Source organism: Protopterus annectens, chromosome 3.part0, assembly GCF_019279795.1.
Source record: "Protopterus annectens isolate FY-2018-M chromosome 3.part0, PAN1.0, whole genome shotgun sequence".
Classification (NCBI taxonomy): domain Eukaryota; kingdom Metazoa; phylum Chordata; order Ceratodontiformes; family Protopteridae; genus Protopterus; species Protopterus annectens.
The window spans coordinates 1918408476-1918434371 of NC_056731.1; the positions used below are offsets into that span (position 1 = coordinate 1918408476).

A 25896-nucleotide genomic window follows, 5' to 3' on the forward strand; every position below is an offset into this window, starting at 1 on the left:
CGAGCAGTGACTCCTCAAAAAGTTCAGGTGACCTTTCAATTCATCCACCATAATCAAGGGGGGGGGGCATCCTGCTAGACTGTACTGTTTTAAGTTTCCTCAGATGAGGAGACAGCTTCCCTAGCTATGAGTCACTTCAGATGTAACAGGGGTTTCTCCCAACGGGCAATGTTATCAAATATAGGTGAGTGGCCTGACAACCAGGCTCATAAAACTTAACCACCCTTCCATCTGTCTTGTGAAAGTTTAAAAAATAGAATGTGTTACTCCTGGTATAAATATTTGAAATGTGGGATTAATATGTGTAAAGCAACTGGTGCTTTTTTTAAAATCCAGTTCCCCCATTAGTCAGAATATCCCTGGCAACATGTTAGACAAAGCAGGCAACCTGGGTTGTAGTTGTAGTAATATTATATGGGACTGTCAGACAGCTGAAATATCCCCAAAAGATTTCCTTTAACCCACCTGAAAAAAAACTAACTACACAGTTAGTGCAAAGAATTAAGGATATGAGCCATTAATGATCTTTTTAATGTGGTCCACAGTTTGACTCCTTCAGCATCCATTTGCCGACTATGTGACTGTAGACAAGTCACTTAATCAGACAGTTTTCCCAGGCAAAATCAGAAAAAGGTCCACATGGATGAGTGCTCTACTCTGGTTGACAAACACACACACACACACACACACACACACACACACACACACACACACACACACACACACACACTTGATGTATTGCAAATGTCTTTGCATAAAAGAAGGTGGGAGGAAAAGGACAGCAACAAGACACCAGAGGCTTCTTCACAGCTAATAACATACCCTGCGTCATCCCAGTGCACTGTGTCCATCTCATACCATACCACAGGTCAAGTGGACATCACAATTAACATGTATGTACATCAAGGAATGATTAACATGTACAAACAAGAAACAATTAACAATAGTTACTTCAGTCTACTGAGGGAAGAGCAACTCATATAACTAACAGTTCGCAAGACTAGTTTACCTCATTAAATTACTCCTATTATTAAATCAAGACTAGGGCTACAGATAAAAAGCCTTCTTACAACAATCTGAAAATAGTATGCAAGAACTTGACTATTCCAATGTACCACTCTGAGATACAGAGTTCACATGTCTATAAAACAGAGCCTCTGCTGCAAGTTTAACACTCCTTTTGTGCTTCTGAGCTCACATCACCTCAATAAGCCCATCTCCTTATTCTGAAAGTCATTTTTACCTGCAGCTGTTTTGGGAGGCATTTACATCTACTGATATTCCTTTATCAGCTGTGTGTACTCCTCCAACAAACACCTAAACAAGTAGAATAATCCAATCTAAACACAGTCACGAGTAGTTTTTAATCCACAGTACACGTCGAAGGATGCACCAAGTCCCTGCAGAAAAAACATTCAAAAGTCTAATTCAAAGTTCTGTACCACACTGTCATAGCAGCCCGCTGAGTGACCAAAACTTACTCTTAGTACAATATAATCCTCCCAAATGTTTTTTACAGACCAAGGTTCTTTACAGGCTGCCTGCTTGGCAGGAGTGCTAGATAAACACAAATTGTGACTTATCTTCCAGCTAGGGCAATCTCCATCTCATAAGTGTCACACAAAAGGCACACTCACTTAGAGTCCTCCATTGCAGAGTCTGAAACTTACAACATGAACCAAACCTTAGCATTTACAACCTGCAGTCAGGGAGGACAACAAGTGCTTCTTTTCAACTGTTTTTGCTTCAATGTCAACACCAACTTCATCTTTTCAACTGTTCCATGGACAGGCTCAAGCAGTCATGGTCAAAGGTAACCGTAGTCCCACTGTAGTATAAAGGACATGCCATCCACAATTTCCACAGACCTTGCTCCTTTTCGTTGTATGATAAGAATTTCAAAATCAATGGACAAAGACACCCACATGGAATGGTCAGTTTTACCACCAGTGAGCAATGGCCCTTCTCAATTTGTACGCCACCCCCAAGGTTACTGTCTAATACATCTGTTTAACCAGTTCTATAAAAAAAGCAATATTTTCTTTTCAACTTTTCCTCACAAAAAATTTATCTGCTACCAACAGTTTTGTAAATATTCGACCTTTAACAAGAAAAATTTTACCCATTTCCCTAAATGCTCACTTTATAGGTCCAACTCTTGCACCCAGAGAAGATAATCATTTGGTTTTGCTTCAGGTTGCAAAATTTTAACATTACGAGAAACTATTTATCGAGAGAGGTCTTTATACTGCTGGCAGATGATCTTAAAATCTAATACAACCTGCACAATTTTAGTTTTACTTATTTTAATTAAGAGCTGATGCCATTTGTCTTCCCTCAATGTTGATGCAGAAATTTACCTGGTTAAACACAACACAGCTGTGCTGCACTAGGTTAATTTATTGTTTGGACTTTTTTTTTAAGAATGTTGCAATTCATCTGCTCCCTAAACCTTTTCTCTTACTTCTGGCTGTACAGAAATATCAAAAATGAGTAGGGTGCAGAAGACCAATGTTTGATTAGCGGCACAGGTGCTGGAGAATAAGAGTGAGTGGCCAACATCAGCTCATGCATCCTGGGGAGAAGAAGACACTCCAAGCTTCTTGTAATAGCAGTGTTAAGAGCCTAGTGAACTCTGTGCTGCACACAGTATACTACTTGGCTGGGATATTCTACATGCACGTCTCACAGGCATCAATTGTGGAGCTTGCAAGGCTGCTGTGAAGAGGTAAAGATTAGGGCATACTCTTCAGCCACTGTATGACACTGCACCAGTGTACTCAATCTCACTGGCCCTAGACATATATTGAGTTGACCGTGGAGGAGGCTGAAGCAAGTCTGGTAGACCCAGTAAATGAAGAGAGTAGCTGGTGGCAGCTGATCAATTGTGGGAAGCAAATAAATGAGTAGGGTGAAATTTTCCTTATGAGCTTACTTTTTAATAAAACTGAAGCAACAGGTGATATGGAGTCTCAGAAAGATGCTGCTGATCTCCTCACCATACCAAAAGTTCACAAATGCAGTCATTTTACATAAAACTTAAGGATTTTGGTGCAAACATTTCAACAATAATTTGACATTTTAATTAGTCTAAAATACAGCAAATCACAAAAAATAATTCCAAATGACTGAAAGAAAAAAGACCCCTTAATACCAAATGTAGACATAACAACACACCCCTCTTTCAAGGCTAATGTACAGTAATATCCATTAAACTGATTAGAATTTGTCTGGCGTTTAGTGGAAACAATGAGCTCTTTCTTGTAGTCAAGGGTACAGGGTTTGATTCCTTCCACCTCCATCTGCCTACTCTGTAACTCAGAGTATTTCCCTTAACCAAACAGTATTCCTTGGTCATCTCTGAAAAGGAGAACTTGTGTCCAGTGGACTTACCCAGTGAACAACTGAATGAAAAAAAAAAAAAAAATCTCATCCCAAATTATGGCAATATGACAGTACGAGACATCCAATGGTAAATAAAACATGAATCCACAATTCAGTTTAATAGAATTTTTAATTATTTTTGGTTCAGCAGAGTTACATCGAGACAATAATGAATAATGTTCGCAAACAGAAAAAAGTCAACCTAGAAACAAATGATTACCAAAACAAGAACATCCATCAATTGCCTGCGTTTACTTCTGAAAATAAAAATTACATTTCATGTTAGTGTCTAATTATTGTTCATGACAGCATGTGTTCAATGAACATACCACATAAACTATTCAAATCTCTTTTTAATGTCAAATAAGAACTAGTAAATATGCATACCTTAACATCCCAATTCACCATTTTGTGTCCAGTAAGTCTGCCATCATATAAATGACTTGGAGAAAGATCAAGGCAAATGTGGTCTCTGCATGCCTAAAATTTGAAAAGAGGGAGTACAGTAAATGCTAAAAATAACTCATGTATAAAAACTCCAGTATAAACGTAAGTAGCCTCAGACCTGGATTTAAACTTGTTTCTTAAAGCTTTAATAATGAGCCATACACATTATATAACAAAATACTACAAAATATATTCACCCCTTCAGTAGGTGTATACATACATACAAATATAGGAACATACAAACACATATGCATGCATATGTATGTGTGTGTGTATATATATATATATATATATATATATATATATATATATATATATATATATATATATATACACACACATATATATATATATATATATATATATATACACACACACACACACATATATATATATATATATATATATACACACACACACACACACACACACAAAGATACACACACACACACATGTATGTAAATATAAGTAATTTCTCGCCTTTACTTCACTCAGCCCTCACAAGGCCAATCATTGGTAAAATGCTCCCTTTGACACTTGCCACATGTAACAACTGCAATGCCCACAGAAAAACCTTAGTGAAAGGATACAAGGCCTAAATAGCATGTCCTACATGGACTGCCTTAAAGCCCTGTCACTATACTTAGTATCCCACAGACTGCTAAGGGGGTGACCTGTGTCTGGCATACAAGTCATCCTTCGACTCAGTACTGATAAGCTTACTACACATAAGCAAGTCAAATGGCATCAGAAATACTCAGTCTAGGGATCTAAATCTCTTCTCAAACATCAACAGAATGGTTTGGAGGGAAAGGTATATCTCGCAGAAGATACCACTGCTCTGGAACAGACTCCCCATCCACATAAAACAAAGCTGATCCCTGTCCATATTCAAGCACAACTTGGATCTACGGATGGGTAACAGAACATTTACCCCAGAATTGCCCCATGCACTACTAATTGACAAAGACAAGTCCTAAATACTTTATCCTACAAATGGGTCCCTTAAATTATCTATGGTATGACCCCAGTTATTCTCACTAAGGATTACATATAATTATCAGACGTGTGATGGGTAAGTCCAATCTAAACCAAATGGGGTACGTTAATTCAAGCACCAAGAGAAGCCTTGACGAGTGGATGGATAACAGAAAGTACACCCTTGGGATCACTTCATTGGCTCTGCTTGACAGAGGCTCAGTTAATTAATCAATGGGGCGGCGAAAGCCGACACACTCTGGCTAGGCTTATAAATGCCCTCGGGCAGATAGTCTAGTACCTACCTATGAACCTAAAAGAGAAACCGGCTAGGCTTAAAATGTCTTGCAAGGGCAGCTAGCCTACTGCTTAACTATAAACAGCATTAACATTGCAGTTGAAGATTGTAGAACACAGGACTCATTAAAGGTTTTTAAACAAGGACCAGCAGTATAATAATTTGTGCTAAAAAGTTGAAACACAGAAAGAACAACCAGAAGGAAAAGAAAAAGGCCAACTGTGTAACAAGAGTATAAAAATCCACTGAAATCATTGCATGTCTTATCTACAAAGTCAGATAAAATGGTGTGTCACATTTAGCACAGTAAATTAGAAGTGTAGTGAAATAATAAAGTCCTCCACCAAATAAATATGATTATGTGTAAGGATAAAAATTAGGTTAATACTTTTTTAAAAACAACAGTGTCTGATGTATGCAAGAAAAGAGTCCTTAAGGAATGAAATGCAACATCAAATGCACTACCTTGAAAATAAAATACACCTTTAGATAAACTACTACAATAGGGTAAAACATACATGAGAAAAACAATGTCATATTTGTAACAGCCTGCAGACACAGAAATAAGAGGCAAACAAAAAATTCAGACAAATACAGCTGGTTAAATAACACTGATTCAGAATGGTTCAAAACAATGATCAATAAAAGCAAGTACAAGAAGAAATACAGAGAGAGAAGATGCATAAATCATTAATTCTGCAACAGGTAATTTGTCAGTCTTAACCCACATCAAGTGATGAAAGAAAAGGCTATACTGAAAAGGCACAAAGTGTTAGAGAAAAAATAAAACACAAACATATGAAAGAGCTGCTTGCATGAAGTGCAGCAACACAAAAACAAATCATGGTAAACAAATAACAAGAAACTAGAACTGCTTTATGCAAGTACAAATAGAAGAAAACATGTAATACAGTAACCACAGACCACAATTAAGAGAGGTAACTGAAAAAAAAAGAGCTGTCAAGACAACCAATTAAACTCTAAGTGTCAAGCATTCAATAAAAGAGACAAAATGCTCACGGTAAATGAAATTAAAAAAAAAGTGCTATTAACCTTAATGTTACACACAACGTTTAGCCAACATTTAAAGGTCAGGATGAAAAAGTAATGCATTTCAACTTGAAAGATAATAGAAACAACTCACTTGAAAAGCAAGAAAGATCTTAAGCCCATAGGTCATACCACCATACTGGTCATAGCGGACTCCATAGTGAGACACACAACATTCACCTAGCTAAGCAGGGAGAGGAGTCACGGTCAGCTGCCTATCAAGGGATAAGATCCATCATGTCACTCATGCATTCAGGTCATGGGTTTTATCTAAGACATACCTCCCTGGACTATATGAAGACAGACATTATGGATCTCTTGAACTGTGTCCCAGGCTGGTATGAGCCACCTACTGAGGGCATTCTACCTTCACCAAGGATGATGCCACAAAATGAACAGAAGATGATCAACTTTAAGAACTGGCTTAGCTACTGGTGTCATTCCAAGAAGGTGGAATATTTGTCAGCATGGAAGGACATGGTCAGCAGACCATGTTGCTTTGCCAAGAATGGTCTTCCCTTGTACCTTCTAGGCTTTTGAATATTAGCTAAAACATTATCTTCCCCTATAGTGTCTGTTTTAAGCAATGCCTTGCTGACAAACCTTCCAACATAGCAAAATAATTAAAAAGGGATCAAAAGGTGTTACTGCTCATTGCCATGAGATTTAACAGGAAATTCCACTCCTTGCAAGCTCTCCTCATCCTGGAGAATGAAGACATGCATAGAATTACCAAGACATGTAGAGGTAGCTACAAGCTCTGGCTGAATGACCTTTAGGCTTGTGTAGAAGAGTCATGCCTTTCAATGCATATGCACAATCTGACAACCACATGGATAAAGTTACTTTAGAGACAGGAAAGGCCAGCCTGGATTTTGAAAAATGAGACTAAACTGGCTAGATTTCCTGAAAGACTGTACGGCCCTGATAAAATCTTAGTTGCCTATGCCCATCCAAACAATGCAAAAGGTATTCACCCTTACTGGAGAAATTAGGAAAAATTACAGGAAGATGACTGGAGCTGTTAAGGTTATTCCCGGAAGCTACCTTAGGTAAAAAGGAGGGGTTTGTAATGAAGATAAACCCTATCCTTATGAAACAATAAGTAAGGAGGGGAAGAATCAAGTGCTTGCAATTCTGAAACCTGTTTGGCAGTGGTAATTGCCATTAAAAACAAGTTTTCCAAGACAACAGCTTCAAATCCAAGGACGCTGAAGTTTCAAAAGGAGGGCCAGTTAAAACCTGAAGAACAACAGGTAGATCCCAGGGAGGGACTTCATCACATACTGGAAGATAAAGAAAAGTATCTCTGAGAAAAGCCTTGGAAATCTTGACAGAAGCCAAGGACATACTATCTGTACTGATATGAAAGCTCAAAATGGCCACTAACTGTACTTTGATAGTACAGAAGCTACAGCCTGAGCTGAACAACTCAGCCAGAAAGTCCAAGATTGAATTCAAGGGGGTAGAGCACAGGTCAAGTCCCTGAGTCTCTACCCACAAAACAAATCTCTTCCATTTACTAATGTACACTTTTCTAGTAGATTATTTCTGAGAAGAGGACAATATAGGAACCACCGCCTGTGAAAGCTTGGGATTCCTGACCATCAAAAGAACTGGAGGAACCATACGGTCAACTTGAGGGACTGAAGACTGGCGGGATCCAGCTGGGCTGCATGACAGATGAGATCTGGAATGGGATCCAGCACCCAAACAGCGTGCTTCTGAAGAGGCCAAAGGAAGGGAAACCACACCCGGTAAGGCTAAAAGGGAGTGATGAGGATCACTGAAGCTCTGCAATGGGCTGTTTTCTGAAGAAACTTCACTATCACGGGAACCAAAGGATAAACATAAAAGAGAATCAGGGGCCAAGCAAGAATCAGAGCATCACTGGGGGCCTGCCCTAAAGGGGAACAATGCCACAATAGTTGCTGAAACTTGGTGTTACACACATACATACATACATACAAATATTTCAAACATGGGCATTAATGCCCTTCTAGCTTGCCAATATATCAAAACACTTGTTCCCATATGTGTCCAGACTGTTCTTAAAAATATCTAAATAAGTACTTGCTTTAATGTAATTTGGTAGTCTGTTCCATGCATCAGCTATCTTGTCAGAGAACCAATTAGTACAGTTCTCATTCCTACAGAATCTTCTATATAGGTCATCTGATTATTCTCTAGTACTTTTTGATAACCCCAAACATTCCCAGTGGCAGTTTTCTCTAAATGCCCTATGTACCTGAATAAGATCTCCTCTTAGATATCTGTAAGAGACACTATACAAGTTCAGATATTTTTGTCTTTCATAATAACTTAAATTTTCAAATCCATGGATGTTCTTCGTACTCTTTCCAGTTTATTCATGCTTGTTTTCTTATAGGGTTTCCATATTGTTATTCCATACTCAAGTTTCGGTCTAATGTAACTAACAAACATTGACTTCATCATTTTTGATTTCCTAGACTTTATAAATCTTTTTATACAACCTATAGTTTTACAACTATCATTAACCAACTGGTTGATATGATTAGAAAAACTCATAGCTGAATCTACCCATATACCCAGGTCCTTAAATGAGTCTACCGTTTCAATCACTATGTGCTGTACTAAATATTCACCTTTCAATTTATGTCTCCCAAATCTCATATGCATAGTTTTTGATGTATTTATCTGCATATTATTCTCCTGTGCTGAAATGGTCAATTTAGTCAAGTTATTTTGCAGACATACCTTATCTCTAACGCATGTAATCAGTTTACCTAATTTCAGGTTGTTTGCATATAGACTGTAAAACACCTCAGATGAAAACGTTAGGTCTAAAAGATACAATCTAAACAAGAAAGGGCCTAGGACAGAGCCCTGTGGGACACCCTGACTGTAACCAAGTATTTCACTTGCCCAGTTACTGTATGATACTTGCCATGTCTTACTTGTAAGCCATGCAGCTATCCATCTTATCAAGAGTACATCAATACCTAGTTGTACTAATTTATTGATCAGTGTTTTGTGTATGACCCTGTCAAATGCTGAAGTTAAATCTATATAAATTACATCACAACACAATTTTTCATTCATAACTGTTATATTGTTATAGAACATCATGTTACAGGTGGTAATAGATCTATTTTCAACATATGCATGCTGATACATGGTTTCAAGTCCCAATCTATACAAGTTCTCACAATAACTTGTCCAGTTATTACCTTCTCCATTATTTTTCCACAACATGAAAGTAGACTTAAGGATCCCCCCTCACCCCCTAAAGGGCCCACATCTATACAGGAAGAATGCAGAGTCCCTGTAATCACAGCTACACAGGTAAAAGCTGCACACTCTAAAGCAAAAAACACAGCATCCATGGGTCTGGACAACATACCAGGCTGCGTTTTACACGAACTTCAGAACGAACTGGCTCCCCACTTAAGCACCATGTTCAATAATAGCCGCGCATCAGGCTTTAGGCCCACTGAATAGCGCAGAGCAACAGTTAGCCCACTCCACAAAGGGGGAGCCACCACTGATCCCAGGAACTATCGACCTATTAGCCTGATGAGCCTGGTCTGCAAGGCCATGGAATGTATCATCATGGAACTCATAAACAAAGACATTGGTAACCTCCAAACTCTGGATCCCACCCAGTTCGGGTTTGTGAAAGACAGATCATGCCTCCTGAACCTGATCAACTTCTTTGAGGCAGTCACCAAAGCCGTAGATGAGGGTAAGGTGGTTCACACAGCATATCTTGACCTTGCCAAGGCTTTCAACACCATCCATCATTCTGGAATTATAGCTAAACTCACTAAACTAGGTATTAATCCCTACATCACAAGATGGGTTGCCAACTGGCTCACTGACAGAACCCACACTGTAAAAGTTGCAGACTCCAAATCTGACCTCAAAGCAGTGACAAGTAGAGTACCACAGGGTTCCGTCCTGGGACCTCTCCTGTTTGGTATCTACTTCTCTGAAGTACAGGCTAATACAGAAGGCCTCTGACTAACGAAGGAGCCATAGTCAAGTCCCCAAATGATGTGTACATCCTACAGAAAGGCCTCGCTGAGACAGATGCCTGGTGTCAGAGCCATGGCCTCAAGCTCAATGCCAAAAAGTGCAGTGTCATCCCCTTTGGTAAAAACTCTGTACCCATGAACTACCACATAGGCAGCAATCTACTTAACACCGAATGTGTGATAAGAGACCTTGGGACCCAGGTGGACAGTAGTCTCTCCTTTGATAGTCACATCGCCACAGTAGTCAGGAAGTCCTTCTACGTGGCACACCTCATCATAAAAGGGTTTGCATCCAAGAAAAAAGAGGTCATTGTTCCCCTCTACTCGACACTCATTAGATCCATTATAGAGTACAATGCCCCTTTTGGAATGTACCTCACAAAACATCTGCAGCAGCTGGAAAGGCCACAGAAGTACCTTACAAAGAGGATTACTGGCCTCAAACAAATGCCCTACACTGACCGCCTCAAAAAACTCCAGCTTTACTCCGTAGCATATCGCCTACTCTGAGGAGATCTCTGCCTAACATATAAAGCTATGTCAAACCCAGAGCTGTTGGACATGCTACACCTAAAGAAATCCCAATCCCTCCGAGCTACATGCTCTAGGGACCTAAACCTTGTCACCACAATAAACAGGACATGCTGGAGGGATAGATTCCTGTCCCAGAGACTTCCCATACTCTGGAACAGGCTACCCATCTATGTCAAGCAAAGTCCTTCATTAGCACTCTTCAAGAAAAATCTTGATGAGTGGATGGGAAATAGGAAATACACCCTGGGGATCACTTCTGTGTCTCTCCTCGACAGTGGCACAGGAAAATAACTTTCTTGGGTGGCGTAGGCCAGGGAACCTTGTTGGCTAGGCTTACGTAGGCCCTTGGGCCGATAGCCTAGTACCTACCTATGAACCTGGGTTTGTCCTACCCCCCTTTCCCTTAAAGACATGCTTAATAATCGCATGTCTCCAAACTTGAGGTATTCTCCCCACATTTATATGACCTAGTGAATAATAGATATAATGGTACCATGAAGTTCTTGCTGAAGTGTTTTTAGGTCATTGTTACTATTTCCGTGTCCTCCTTGTGCTTTGTTTGGATCCAATTTGCACAGTTCTTTTTCAATATAATCTAATTTGATTCCAGTAACTGGGGTTTCCTGGATGTCACTCAGATAACTTATCACCCCTTTTGTGTAGCCAAACTGTTTTGCATAAGATTTTGTAAATATAAATGTAATCTGTTCTGTCTTAGAATAAATTTTAGAATCTGTACAGCTCATCAATTTGTGTGTCTTTACTCCTTTGACATCTTATTATGCATCTATAAAAGGTTTCCTATTTGCTCAATATCTTTATATACATTTTCTTCAATTTTTTTCTTGACCTTGTCTCTCACTATGCTTAATCTGTTTGCCCAGCTTGTTAATTTCAGTTTTTAAAGTTGTTTTTCGACCTCTCTTCCATTTCTTATATTTTTTTGTCTCTCAACTTAATCAGATATCTTGTACTTATGAAAATATATCCCCCTGATGTTGTATGACTAGATCCTGATGTTAAACATTTTTTTTTTTAATTTTTGTCACTCAAGTTTTTCTTTCAAAACTTTCCACATTCCATCTGCAGTTTTTTCCACTGAACACCTCACTCCAGTTAGTTTTACATAGTGACAGTTTTGCTTCCATATGATCTGTAATTAACCTTCTGTGCATCGGTTTAGATTTCAGTTTGGCAGAGTTATCTAACAACAAATAACCTTTATAACCCCATGATCACTGCACATCAATGGTGGTAAAACTTAACTTGAAAAGTAATTTCTTTAGGAACACAAACAATGTCTAGTATGTTCTGTTCCCTGGTAGTTTTTTTTACAGTCTGAAGCAATTATTACTGAATATACATTGTGAATTATTTCCTTCAGTACATTGTTGAATTAATATTATTCCAGTCTGTTTCTGGAAAATGTAAGTCCCCAGCTAATATTATTTTTCCCTCCTGTGTTTTGTGCATGAAATGTATGAATTCCTCTAGGTCATCTGTACTTGAATTTGGTGGTCTACACACTCCAGCAATCGTTATATGTTCCAAGGTTGTCTTTACTGTCACAATTACAATTACACAGTCTATAGTACTGGTGTTATCATTTGAATATGTAATAATCACAGATGTCATAACTATCTTTAATCCCTATCACACCACCTGTTGGATGGGGATGCAAATGGAGTACCCCAGTGCTAAAAAATCTGAGCTGCCACATTCTGATTTAGGGACCACTCATGAGGGAATAAGATGCTCCTGCTGAAGCTGTCAGACAGAATGCTGGGACTTCCCAGGGATGTGTGTTGGCACCAGAATCCACTGAGAGGGGATCACCCACTGCCAAAGTAATATGGACTGCACTGTGACCATACAGAACTTGCTCTTTTTGATGAACTGATTTAGCTTGCTTGGATCCAAGATTGGTCTGAGGTCCTTTGGTTTTTTTTTTTTTGGTACTAAACAGTATCAACAGATTTTCTCTGGCAAAGCTGCTGTGAATCATGAACAGAAAAAAAGACATCCATTATGTTTATGCTCTCTGAAAGTGGCTGTTGAGCAAGCATCAAGTTAACAAATAAATACTTAAATTAGACAAATGAAAAAACAAAACTCAAATAAAAGCAACTGCAGGAGCACTTACAAGGACTTCTGGTGGAGGCCCGGGCAGAAAAGCTCCACAGAAATGTAAGCAAAATACAATAATTAGATAGTACAATAGTATACATATAACCCGTGGTAGTGGTGCTGCGGTAGCATTGTCGCCTCACAGTAAGAAACTGTCCGGTTCGATTCTCAGTTAGAGCGTCTTCTGTGTGGAGACATGTGTGAATGGGCGTACCTTCGTTGAAGGTTGTGCGTCAGGGATGGTAACTCGGCATGTAAAAATCAACTACCAATCATTAGTGGACCGGAGTTCTGCTGTGGCGACCCCTAACCGGGAAAAACCGAAAGACGCAAAACTAAACAGTATCTGGAAAAGACCCCAGAGCCTAAATGGTCTGGTGGTACTTCTTGACTCGATCTGAAAACAGCGTTTGGATCTCTGTCACTGTGTGTAGTCTCTGATGGGGTAGAACATCTGAGAAACATTTTGGGAGACATTTTGGAACTTCTACAAATGGAATTGCATAACCTCTGGATATGACTCTAAACACCCAGATATGTGTGGTGATGGTCTCCTAAGCTTTGGGATGGACAGGTAGATGATCCCAGTCTGCCTCCAGAAATTAGCAGTTGGGCAAGCTTTCAGGATCACTGAAAGGGCCTGCCAAAAAAGACATTGTGGAAGTTCCTGAGTTTGTGGACTGCCTCTGCCCATCTTGTGCATCTGTTATGATCCTGCCCTCAAGAGGAACCTTCCAGAGGAACATCCTGGGAAGGGAGCTGGGACATCTTGAAGAAGAGAAGCTTACCCCTCTTCTAATTACTAGAGAAGCATCACTTGGGTGGGGTAGAAAAGCAAACTCCGAAGGCGGACACAGTCTCTCCCTCTTATTCACTCTTCAACAATGTGTGTCAGGAATCAGCCAACCGGCACTTGCGAAATGCTTCTGCTTCGGGCACCGCGTTGCAAGAAAGTCTAAAGAAAATGGTGTCAGCTGCTTGTTTTATACCCCTGATGACCTGACGTCATGGAAGAGGAGACAGCAACAGACGCAGGATCCAAGACGTTGAAATTCAGGCCGACTGAGGGCAACCTGCCAGCAGATTACAAAAATGTAATGACTGCAACAGTGAAACATGAAGAACATCACTGGGGTGGGGAGGAAAAGCAAACTCCGAAGGCGGACACAGTCTCTACCTCTTATTTACTCTTCAACAATGTGTCTTTAACCTTGGGTCCAAACAAAGAATTGAGGAGCTCTCTTTAGAAATCTCCTTTTTGGTGGCTGCTGCCACAATGGCATCAATGTCCAGGCCCTTGTTCCAGTGAGGCCTGTTCTGGGGTGCAAGGGGCAAGAACTTTGTCTGGCTTCCTATGAATAGGTTCTGCTGTGGTTGGTTCCTTCCATGCCTTCATGGATACCAGATTTATGAGGGCATCCGGAGGGGGAACCACCCAAGGTGTAGATGTGCCTAGGCCAAAAACCTCCAGAAAAACTGATATCTCTAGAGAGGGAGCCTCGGTGGTCCAGCACCCATTGTGGTGAAGCAGTTCCAATAAATTTCCAAAAGAATCATCATCAGATGGGGACTTGAGGGAACCCTGTCCTTCCTTGAGGGGATTAATTTTGATGAGGGACTTCTTTGGATAATCCAAGTGTATCCTCTTGCTCTTTCAATTCCCTGAAATCTCCAGCTCTGACGAAGCTAAAGAAGAGGCAGGGAGAGGGGGGTAGCCAAGGGGGCAGTCTGGAGGGTAGTTGACACAGGCTGTTCAGGAACAGTCTGACGACTGCTCAGAGGAACAGATGAAAAGAGGGAGGGGTTGCCAGGTGGAGATATCCGACCATTCTCTCTAAAAGAAAACATCCTCTCCACAACGTTGAAGGGTGAATCCAAAGCAGACTTCTCAGATTTGAGGCTCCCAGAACCAGATGGTATTGAAGACAACCCTGAACCCAAGGGGGCAGCACCTAGACCAGACACTGAGATTGGAGATAAGCTGTCTAAAGCTGAAGCTCTGAGAGGGATGAATGACCCTAAAGCAAGAACTATTGGCCCTGACCCAGACAATCTAGCCTCAGTGCCGCCTGCCCAGAACAAGTCGAAGTCGAGGTTACCAAGGAACAGGGCAAACCCAAAGACTGCTGGTCTGTCAGTCCCAATCCGGAGGGTGGAAACTCTTCCAGTCCTGAAGACATCAGATCCAAATAGGCCAAGGGAGAAAATGGCCATACAAGCTAAGCCAAGCGTCTTACATGTATCTTTTTTTTTTTTTGGTGGCCTAGAGGTTATTTTTAGGGCTATATTTTAATGATTATATGTAAGCGACAGCATGGTTGGCCAAGCATTTACAAACTACCTTTGTCCATTAGAGGCATAGGTGCCAGACCAGGAGTAATTTCTGATTTCACATCTACTGGTCCAGTTTACTCTTGAATATGGTTAGGGAAGAGCTCTGCTTTACCTGGATGGGAAGCCTGTTCCAGAGAAGGGGGTATTCCCTGACACACCTACCTATCCCTCCAACAACTAATACTTATGCTGCAGGTAAGGTTTAAGTTTCTGGACTGGGTAACTTATCTGTTTTGCAGATATGCAAATGGTCTATCAGTGCAGGATCCATGGATGTCTTGTATGCCAGACATACAACATCCCTCAAGAATCTCTATGAGACAGAGTACAGGGGTAGAACTTTGAGATGATCTGCATAGGACATGTTGTTTATGGCTTGTATTCTTTTTATGAGGAACCTCTACGAACATTCCAGTTGTTGCATGTGCCTGGTCAGGTACATACTGAACAAGGAGTTGTACTCATTGATGGGTCTGATGAGGTCCAAATACAATGGAATGATGACATCCTTGAACCTGGATGTCATATTTCTGTTTATGAGTTGAGCATTAAAGAATGGTTTTCTTACTACCTCAGAAACATGTTGGCTGAAAGCCAGGTTGCTGTCTACATACGTCTCCAAATCCCTAACTACTGTGTCTACTCTAAGGGGTGAGTTGTAAATGAGGTAGTTTTCTTGGGGTATCCAACATTCTAAAGGGTACTCTTATGCAAGTTTTTTAAACTATGGCTCGGATGCCAGTGTCTTGGATGGATTCTATGATTGATCCTAGTTTGTAATCACCAGCAAACCTCAGCCAGAGGCCCTTAACACTGGCCTTGACTTCTAAGAAATGCCAAAAAGGAAAAGACCCAGCACAGAAACCTGAGGAACTCTGCTACTAATCAGTCTCTCTGTGGAAGTGGACTTGCACATCCTACCTTCTTGGGTCCTATAAGAGAGCTAGCTGGCTATCCTGCATGTAACGTAGGTGTTTATGCCCAATTCCATGAGTTTGTTTACAATGCCCAGGTGGGCTTTGTGTAAAATGCCTTATCTAGATTAAGGTAGGCATTATGCACTATTTTGCCATCATCCATTGCCTTGGTGACCTTCTCAAAAAGTCTACTAGATTGAGTAGGCATGACTTTCCCTTGACAAAACCGATTTGGGTTAGATCTAGTATTTGAAGGTTTCCTTTGTCGTTACTTATTTCCATAATTTTTTTTCATGACTTATGTGTCTGTAGTTTCCAGGATTCATAGATGGTCCACCTTTGAGCATAGGGATGACCAGTTCTCTATTCTTGTGGCATGAAGTCTGACTGCAGGCTATGGTTGAAAAGTGACTCTAGTGGTCGACAGGTCATGTTTCATGCTATTTAGAAAGTATCCTGGACTATTATTATGGCCCATCCATGTAGTGTTCTTGGCCTTGCACAGTGCATTTATGACTCTCTCCTTAGTAATAGTTGGGGGGTATATTTGATGGTATTTCTTAAGGAATATCCAGGGTGAGAACAGGGGTGGCGGGCTAAAAATGTAGATGAATTTGTCAGCTAGTAGTTTTGCTATATCTTCCTGTTCAATGTAGGTAGCTCCATTTACTATTAGTGCAGCACATTGTTCTGCACTGCCTTTGAGGTTGCAGACATAGCTAAAGAAAGCCTTACGGTTGTCCGTGGCCTGGGAGGCTCTTCTTACCTCAAATATATCTCTGGTAGACTAAATTTCCCCTCAGAATTGTTAGTTTAGATTGATGATGCTAAATCACAGGGCCCATGAAATGGCAGCTATCCAAGTTAAGCTAATCTAACCTGGGAGGCCTAGTGGCCACCACCAGAAACCAAAGAGATTATCTAGAGAGCAGTGCTAGGTTTCTATTGAAAATGAAGCCTTGCTTCTTGTTAGAAGTTCTGTATGAAAATATTTTGATCCCTTTCAAAATTTCTTAAACTGGTAGAAGGTTCAACAAATTTCAAAAAATTCACATTTAGTGAACAAGGTAAAGAAAAGCAGCTAGAGTGTTTTAGTATATGGTTAGCATACCACAACTCGTACAATAACACACTAAAATACTTTCTAATAAAACTGCTGAAAAAAGATTTGAGCAAATAAAGACAAATGTACAGTGCAAAGACTTTACTCACAGGAAGTCCAAGAATGGTAAAAGCTACAAAATAGTTTGTAAATGTAATAAGAAAAAGGTACAACTGTTTGATTGGTGAAGGTTAAAACCATAACGTTCCACCTGTGTTGCCCATTTTCATTCTTCCTTAACTGTTGGGTTTGAATCCTTTCCTCAGATCCGACTCGGCTGCTTCTTCCAACTCATGGAAATGTTAAACTCTCGAGCCCCCCCTTTACCCATAATGCCTTAGTCACCAAACCCACCACAAATCTTGTTTGCTGTCCCTTATGCCTGCAAAGCAGTAAGAAATAATGATATAACAAAATCTGGGATTTACAGCAAAGGAACAGCAGTTTCTGCAGCATCCTTCAATCTTTCCAAGAGTAAAGCAAGGAGGGGGTTATGGGAAGGAAGTTGAGGAAGAATGAAAATTGATAACACAGATGAAACGTTATGGTGAGTACATAACTTTTTTAACTGATGTTGTCATTTTCATTCATTCTTCAACTGTTGGGACAGAGTCCCCAGCTACCAAAATCCTAGAAGGATGCTAAGCAAGGATATTGCTGTGCACAGCTGAGAGCCAAAGGCTGCTTATCCCTAGAGACCATATCCAATTTGTAATGAGCAATAAAAGTATGAGGATTAGCCCAAGTTGCAGCCGCACAAATATCATCCAATAAGTTTCTAGACAAAAAAGCCGAATAAGTTGCTATAGATCTTGTGGAATGGCCTTTTGGTGGTTTTGGTAAATGCAATCACACTTTTTTGTTTACAAAGGTAATACAGTCAGTCAACCATTTAACTAAAGTCACTTTAGAAACTGATCTGCCAATTTTTGATTCCAAAAAGGAAACCATTTTTCTGATTTCCTGAAATTTGGTTCTGTGAAGATAGAAAAGCAATTGTCTGTGAAGGTGTAACATATACATTCTCCTCTGTCTGAGAAATTTGGAAAGAAAGCTGGAAGGTTGCTAACCTGATTTAATAATGGAGTCTGAAACCAGCTTAGAAAGGAAGCACTGATTCATAAAGATACTCTATCCTTATGAAAAATCAAATAAGGAGGTTTAGATGACAGGGCCCGTGTTCAGAAACTCTTCTGGCAGAAGTAGTAGTAACCAAGAAGATAGTTTTCCAAGTCACACATACCTCATCTGATGGTTCAAAAGGGGGCTGGTTAATGTCTGCAAAACAATGTTTAAATCCCAAGGAAGAGCAGGATCCTTTAAAGGAGGTCTAAGTACGTAAACACTCCCTGAGAAAGGCTTTACAAAGCATTGAGTAAGCTAAGGTTGAATTATTTACTCAGATATGAAAGTTGGAAATGGCTGCTAACTGTATCCTAATAGTTGAGGAGCTAGCACCTTAATTGAAAATTGTAGCTAAAAATTCAAGAATCTTATAAATCAGTGCTGAAAAGGAGTCTAAATTCTTTTCATGTGCCCAAATAATTAAAAGTTATGTTCTTACTATAACTAGGTATTTGTGCTGTCCATTTTCATTCTTCCTCAACATATGGGTTCGGATGCTATCCTCAGGTCTGACTCAGTCATTTATTTCAGACTTGGGCCCCAGCTCTCAAGCCCCTCCCTATACCCATAATGCTATGTTGTATCACCGAGCCCCAGATTGAGTTTGCTGCCCAATTCCCATAGTATAAACAGAGACAGAAGATGAAGAAAAAAGAAAGGGCTCAAACCTGGAATTGTAGGTTCCATTACAGTCCAAAAGGTCAATCCAGAAGTTTTGGATGGGGGATGGTTGGGAGGGAATTTGAGAAAGAATGAAAATGGACAACAAAGATACCTAGTAATGGTATGAACTTTTAAATTTGATGTTGTTCTTTTCATTCTTCCTCAAAGTATGGGACAGAGTCCCCAGCTACGTTGCTCATGGGTGGCCCTTGTGGAAGGATATTCTGAAGCACTGCTGAACCAAAGGATGCTCTATTTCTAGAAGTAATATCCAATTTACAATGAGAAACAACTGTATGGGCACTGGACCATGTAGCTGCAGCACAAATGTCATCAACAGATGTTCTGAAACAAAAAGCAGATGAGGTTGCCATGGATCCCATTGAGTGAGCCCCAGGAGGCCTAGGTAATGTTATACCTTTTTGTGAATAGATCAAAGAGATGCAGCCTGTTATCCATTTGGCTAGAGTGACTTTATACACTGGATAACCCAATTTTTTGAAGAAAAAGAAACAAAAACTGATCTGATTTTCCAGAATTGTTTAGTTCTATCAAGATAAAAATGTAATTCTCTGTGTACATCCAGAAGGTGTAGCATGTATTCTCCTTTATTGGTAAAGATTGGAAAGAAGACTGGTAAATGAATGGATTGGTTAATCTTATTCTCTGAAGCCACTTTATGTAAAAAAGAAGAGTTAGTTCTTAAAGAACCATTGTCTTTATGAAAAATTATGTAAGGAAATTTGGTAGACAGACACTGGAGTTCGGTTATTCTCTTTGCAGAAGTGATGGCTACCAATAAAACTGTTTTCCATGATAGAAACTTCAGATCAGTTTAAGCTGAAGGTTCAAAGGGTTTCTGAATTAGTCCTTGCAGCACTACTGTAAGGTCCCAAGGTGGAAAAAGATCTTTAATTGGAGGTCTTAAAAGAAAAATTCCTTTCTTGAAAGCTTTACATAACTTAGAAGTCAGAGAAGGATGTCTTTTCCTGGTATGAAAATTGGAGATAGATTTTTCACTATTAAACTTCAACAAGCAGCTATCTCTTTCCTCAAATAGCACTGTTAAGAACTGTAGAATCACAGCAACTGGGACAGAAAAGGGGTGAATGTCTTTATCCGAAGCCCAAAGAGATAATCTTTTCCATTTACTTTTGTAAACCTTTCTGATCAATTATTTTTGAGAAGCCAAAATGATATTATGTACTGGAGAAGAAAGCCTAAGCTGTCTATTACTGGAAGTGGAGAAACCATGCGATTAGTCTTAGGGCTTAAATGTTGGGATGCTGGATCCCTGATAGGTGGGACAGGAAATCCAGGGTAGGCTCCAGTATCCATGGAGGATAACGAAAATGAGACCATAGGAAGGGGCACATTACATGCAGAGGCCAGAAAGGAGCAATGATCACTGAACTCTTCAGCCTTCCTACATTCTGTAAGAATTTGGGAATTAGGGAAAGAAGGGGATAAGCATAAAGGAGACCCAGGGCCAAGTGTGATCAGGGAATCTCTCAGTGACTCTCCTTTAGAAGGGATCAGGGCAAAGTACTTGATGCACCTGTTGTGGAGGTGAGTGGCAAATAGATCACAGCAAGGTTGGCACCAACGTCAGATCATTGTCTCCACCACAGACTGATTGAAAGACCACTCATGGGGCATTAGAATGGATCTGCTGAGCTTGTCCACTAGCATGTTGGTTTTCCCTAGAATGTGGGTCGCAACTAGAAAACAGTCCAAACAGATCACCCAGTCCCACACTCTCATGGCCTCTCTGCAAAGGGGGTAAGATCTGGTTCCTCCTTGTTCCTTGATGTACCAGACTAAAGGCATGCTGTCTGTCATCTTAAAAGGCCTACAGTGCTAATAGGACTGCTCTCATCTCCAGGAAGTTGATATGCAACTTGGTCTCTTGGGGGGACTACATGCCTTGAACAGGTCTTACCAAGAAATACCCCTCCAATCCAACTGAGAAGCGTCCGTGGACACTGTGGCCATATGGATGGAAGGACAAAAGGTCTATCTAGATGTAGGTCATCAGACTGCATCCACCAACTGATGTGTTTTCTGCAAACTGGGGTGAGCCTGACTGGATAGGATAGTTGTTGATAGACAATGCACCAATGAATGGCTAGATGCCACTGACCCACATAAAAAAGTGTGTCAAAGGGAGTAAAACAATAGCTACTGACATAAAGTACAGTTGTGTACACTTACCATAAATGTAGATGTTCGAGTGTATTCACTGTTGCAGTCATCACCTGTGGGTTATCTCTGCTGTGGTAGCCCTTGGCCGGCCCAAATACCAGAGTCAATGTTTTTCTGTGGATTACTGTCGCTTGTTGACTGACATCAGGTCATCAGTACTATAAAGCAAGACAGCAGACGCCATTACATCAGTTTTTCTTGCCCTAACCAGTCAGAAGCCCAAAGAAATATGGTAAAGTAGTCCTGGTGGTTAAAAGCCATCATAAGAAGCTTATGTCTCCATAAGGAAAGAGAATACCAGGACTGCAACAGTGAATACACACGAATATCTACATTTATGGTAAGTGCACACAACTGTACTATGTTCTTTGTGTTTCAATATTGCAGTCATCACCTGTGGGAGGATTCCCAAAGCTGAGGAGAGTGGTGGAAAGATTAGAGACCTGGGCATGGGTAAGCAAGAACTGCAGAGGCAAACCCTGCCCTAGCCTTAGAGAAAAGAGATATTGGTAAAGCTTTGTAAAGGTATGAATGGAAGTCTAGCTGGCAGCTTCCAAGATGTCCCTTGTGGGAACTCTTCTGAGGAATGCTGTGGAAGTGGAGGCTGCCCTAGTGGAATGGGTACAAATAGACTTATGGGGGTGGTTTCCCATGTAATATGTAGCAGAAATGGATACAGTGTGATATCCATTTGGAAATGGTTTGCTTGGAAATGGGCGTCCTCTGTGGCCCTAGGGCAAAGCTGACAAAAAGTTGGTCTGTTTTCCTGAAGGGTTTAGTATGGTCCAGGCAGTATCTGAGTTGTCTGCGCATGTCTAGTGAGTACAGAATTTTTTCCCCTTGTTTTGAGGGTTAGGGAAGAAGGTGGGTAGATGAATGGCCTGGCTGAGAGTCACATTAAATACCACATTGAGTATAAAGGAGGGGTTAGTCCTCAGGGAGACCCTGTCTGCATGGAAAATGATAAAGGGCTCAATGGCCATCAGTGCCTGAAGTGCTGAAACCCTTCTAGCTGAGGTGAAAGCTAGTAGGAAAGCAGTCTTCTAGGAGAGGTATTTCAGTTCTGCTTAAGCAGCAGGTTCGAAGGATAATAAGGTTAGTTCTTCCATAACATAATTCTGGTCCCAGTATGGCATGAGTGGCCTTCTGGGGGGGGTCTGATATTAGAAGCCCCTCTGAGGAATTATTTAATCAAAGGATGTGAGAACAGGGGCTGGTCTGTATCAAAATGAGCTGAAATGGCTGAGGCGTGGATTTTAATAGAAGAGAAGGAGAGGCCGCTATTGAGCAACTCCGCTCGATAGTCCAGGATAAGAGGGACAGAAGGTTGTGAGGAAAGTACAGTTGTGTACATTTACTGTAAATGTAGATTTTCGAGTGTATTCACTGTTGCAGTCATCACATTTTGGTTATCCCTGCCAGGGTAGCCCTCGGCCGGCCCGAATACCAGAGGCTTAGTATTTCTGAGTCGCTTGCTGTAGCTTCAGGACTGACGTGAGGTTGTCAGTAGTACAAAGTAAGGCAGCTGATGCCATATCAGTTTTTCTTGCCCTAACCTGTCAGGAGCCCCCAAGTGGGAGCCAGGTTCTGGTGGAAGAACCCCAACAGTAGAAAGTAAATACCAATATGTCCCTTGTAAGGAAAGAGAAAAAAGAAGAGGGGGATGGAGGGAGGGAAACCAGGACTGCAACAGTGAACACACTCGAAGAGCTATATTTATGGTAAGTGTACACAACTGTACTATGTTCTTCGTGTTTCATGGTTGCAGTCATCATATTTGGGTTGATTCCCAAAGTTGAGGAAAAAGGGTGCAGGCAATCAAGGAAACTAGGGGTTGGCTAGGATGCCTTGCAAGACTGCAGAGGTAAACCCTGCTCTGGATTTGGAGAAGATAGGCAGGTGGTAATGTTTGGTGAAGGTGTGAACAGATGTCCAGCTGGCAGCCTCCAGGATGTCCCTGGTGGGGACTCCTCTGAGGAAAGTTGCAGAGGTGAAAACTGCACTGGTGGAGTGAGTCCTGACCCACTTGAGGGGAGGTTATACATGTTGTTTGTAGCAGAAATGGATGTAGTGTGCTATCCATTTGGAGATGGTTTGTTTGGATATGGCTTTGCCCTCTGCCCCTGCAGCAAAGCTAACCAGCAATTGATTAGACTTTCTGAAGGATTTGGTCCTGTCTAGATAGAATCTGAGCTGTCTGTGCACATCTAGAGAGTGCAGTATCCTTTTCTCCCTTGTTCTGTGGGCTAGGGAAAAGGTGGAAAATGAATGGATTGTTTGACAGCCACACTGGACACCACATTGGGCATGATGGATGAGTTAGTCCTGAGGGATACCCTGTCAGCATGAAGATGATGAAGGGTTCCACAGCCATGAGTGCTTGCAGCTCAGAGACCCTTCTGGCTGAAGTGATGGCCAGAAGGAAGGCTGTCTTCCAGGAGAGAAATTTAGCTCTGCTGAAGAGGCAGGTTCGAAGGGGGAGGATGAGCTTTTCCAACACAAAGTTAAGGTCCCAAGCTGGGGTTGGTGCTCTTCTGGGTGGCCTCAAGTTGCTAGCCCCTCTTAAGAATTGTTTGATCAGAGGGTGTGAGAAAAGGTGCTGCTCGGTGGGAAAATGAGCAGAGACAGCAGAGGCATGAATTTTAATAGAGGAAAAAAGAGTCTACTGTATAGCAGGTCAGCTAAGTAATCCAGGATGAGAGGGAGGGCTGTGTCGTATTGGCTCCCTTAGCCTAAATCCAGGTGCAGAACCTTTTCTATTTGTCAGCATAAGACTTCCTTGTGCTAGAGCATCTGGAATCATGTAAAACATGTAGAACCTGTTTGCTGAGGTTGGCAGATTGATTGGGGGTTAGGGCATAAGCCAAGCTGTCAAACTGAGTGTCTTCAATTTGGAATGCATGAATTCCCCTTCCCTCTGGGTCAGGAGGTTTGGAATCTGAGGGAGATGCCAAGGTGGCAGAGGGGACAGGCTGCGCAGCAAGGGGTACCAGTGCTGGCGAGGCCAGTCTGGAGTATAACAATTGTCCTTTTATTTTGAGCAGTACCCTGGGGATGAGAGATAGTGGAGGAAAGGCATAGACCAACAGATTGACCCAGGGGAAGGACAGGGCATCCACTTTCCAAGCCATGCAGGGATGCTCCCTAGTGCAGAACTTGCTGAGCTGGTAGGTTGGTGTGGGAGGCAAAGATGTCTACTTTCGGGGTGCCCCATTTTTGAGTTATTAGGGCGAAGGTTCTTCTGTTGAGCTGCCACTTGTGTGGGTCCAGAAGATTTCTGCTTAAGTGGTCCACCAGAGAGTTGAGAGAACCCGGTAGGAATTGTGCTAACAGGTGGAGTAGCATGGCAGAGGCTGTATGCCAAAGGGTCATGGTCAGCTTACATAGGGGGTAGGACGGAGTCCCTCCCTGCTTGTTGATATACCACATCACAGTTGTGTTGTCTGCTTTGATCAGAAGCGCCCCTGGGGAGAGAAGGGGCTTGAAAGCTATCATCTCTTTTGGTTGATGTGCAGATGGATTTGCTGTGGGCTCCATTGGCCCTGTATGCACCTGCCATCCAGGTGTGCACACCAGGCGTAATCTGATATGTCTGTGGTGAGGGTCTGGAAGGTGTGGGGTGGTGAGAAAAGTAGTGCTTTGTTGAGGGAGCATGCTGTTGCCCACCAAAGAAAGTCTTTTCTGAGGCAAGGTATTATAGGTGTAAGAGTCTCAAGGTCTTGAGAGTGTTAACACCAAAGGCTTTTTAGGTACCATTGAAGGTTCCTAATATACAGTCTGGCATATGGAAGGAGTAGAATGCAAGATGCCATGAACCCCAGAGCTTGCAGTATTTTCCTTGCAGATAGTTAGGGTCTGGTGGCTAGTTGAGAGAAGTAGGGTGTCAGGAAGGTTTGCTTTTCTGGTGTAAGGAATGCCATCTGGAAAGCTGTGCCCAAGCTTGCTCCCAGGAATATAATCCTTTAGGTGGGTACCTGTTTGGAATTCTTTTCATTGATTGTATACCCTATGGAGGTTAGTAGGGACTTTACAAAGGCCAGGTGCTTGAGCAGCTTTTCCTGGCTGCCTGCCTGAATTAAGCAGTCGTCTAAGTATGGGTAAATCTGGATATTGGCTGGAGCCAGACATTTTGTGAAAACTCTGGGAGAAGTAGATAAGCCAAAGGGAAGTGCAGAGAACTGAAAGTGCTGAGATCCTGCCCTGAAATGGAGATATTTCCTGCATGATTCCTGGATAGGAATGTGGAGGTAGGCCCCCTTTAGGTCTAGGGTGGCTAGCCCAGCATCCTTGGAGAGCATGGGTAGCAGCTGCTGGAGGGTGAGCATTTTGAATTTTGGGATCACCAGGAAGGTGTTTAGAATGGATAGATCGAGGATGGGGCGCCAGGTGCCCTCTTTCCTGGGTACCAGAAAAAGTCTGGAGTAGAAACCTTGGCCTTTCTGTTCTGCAGGAACGTGCTTAACTGCCCTCATGGAGAGCAGGGAAAGGACTTGCTTTTGCGCCTCTGCCCACTGGTTTTGAGGTAGATCTGAGAACCCTTTTGGAGTTGGAAGGGTGTGGAAAGAACATTTGTATCCCTGGGACACTATGTTGAGAACCCAGCGGTCGTTGATAATGGTGGCCCAGGTGTTTGCATGAAAGGAGAGTTTTCCTCCTAGGGGTAAGTGGGTGTGGGCAGAGGGAGGGAGTGGAGAGTCATCGTGAGTTCTTACC

General features: G+C 41.6%; 1 protein-coding gene across 1 annotated transcript in view; it reads right to left on the minus strand.

Annotated features, from left to right (window-relative positions):
* The window catches only part of NBEAL2 (neurobeachin like 2), a 3059867-nt gene that overhangs the window by 1292140 nt on the left and 1741831 nt on the right, over positions 1–25896 (minus strand). The window contains exon 18 of the mRNA XM_044066003.1: positions 3772–3864. Within this exon, the coding sequence (XP_043921938.1) occupies positions 3772–3864 (93 nt within the window). The remainder of the gene's footprint in view (positions 1–3771; positions 3865–25896) is intronic.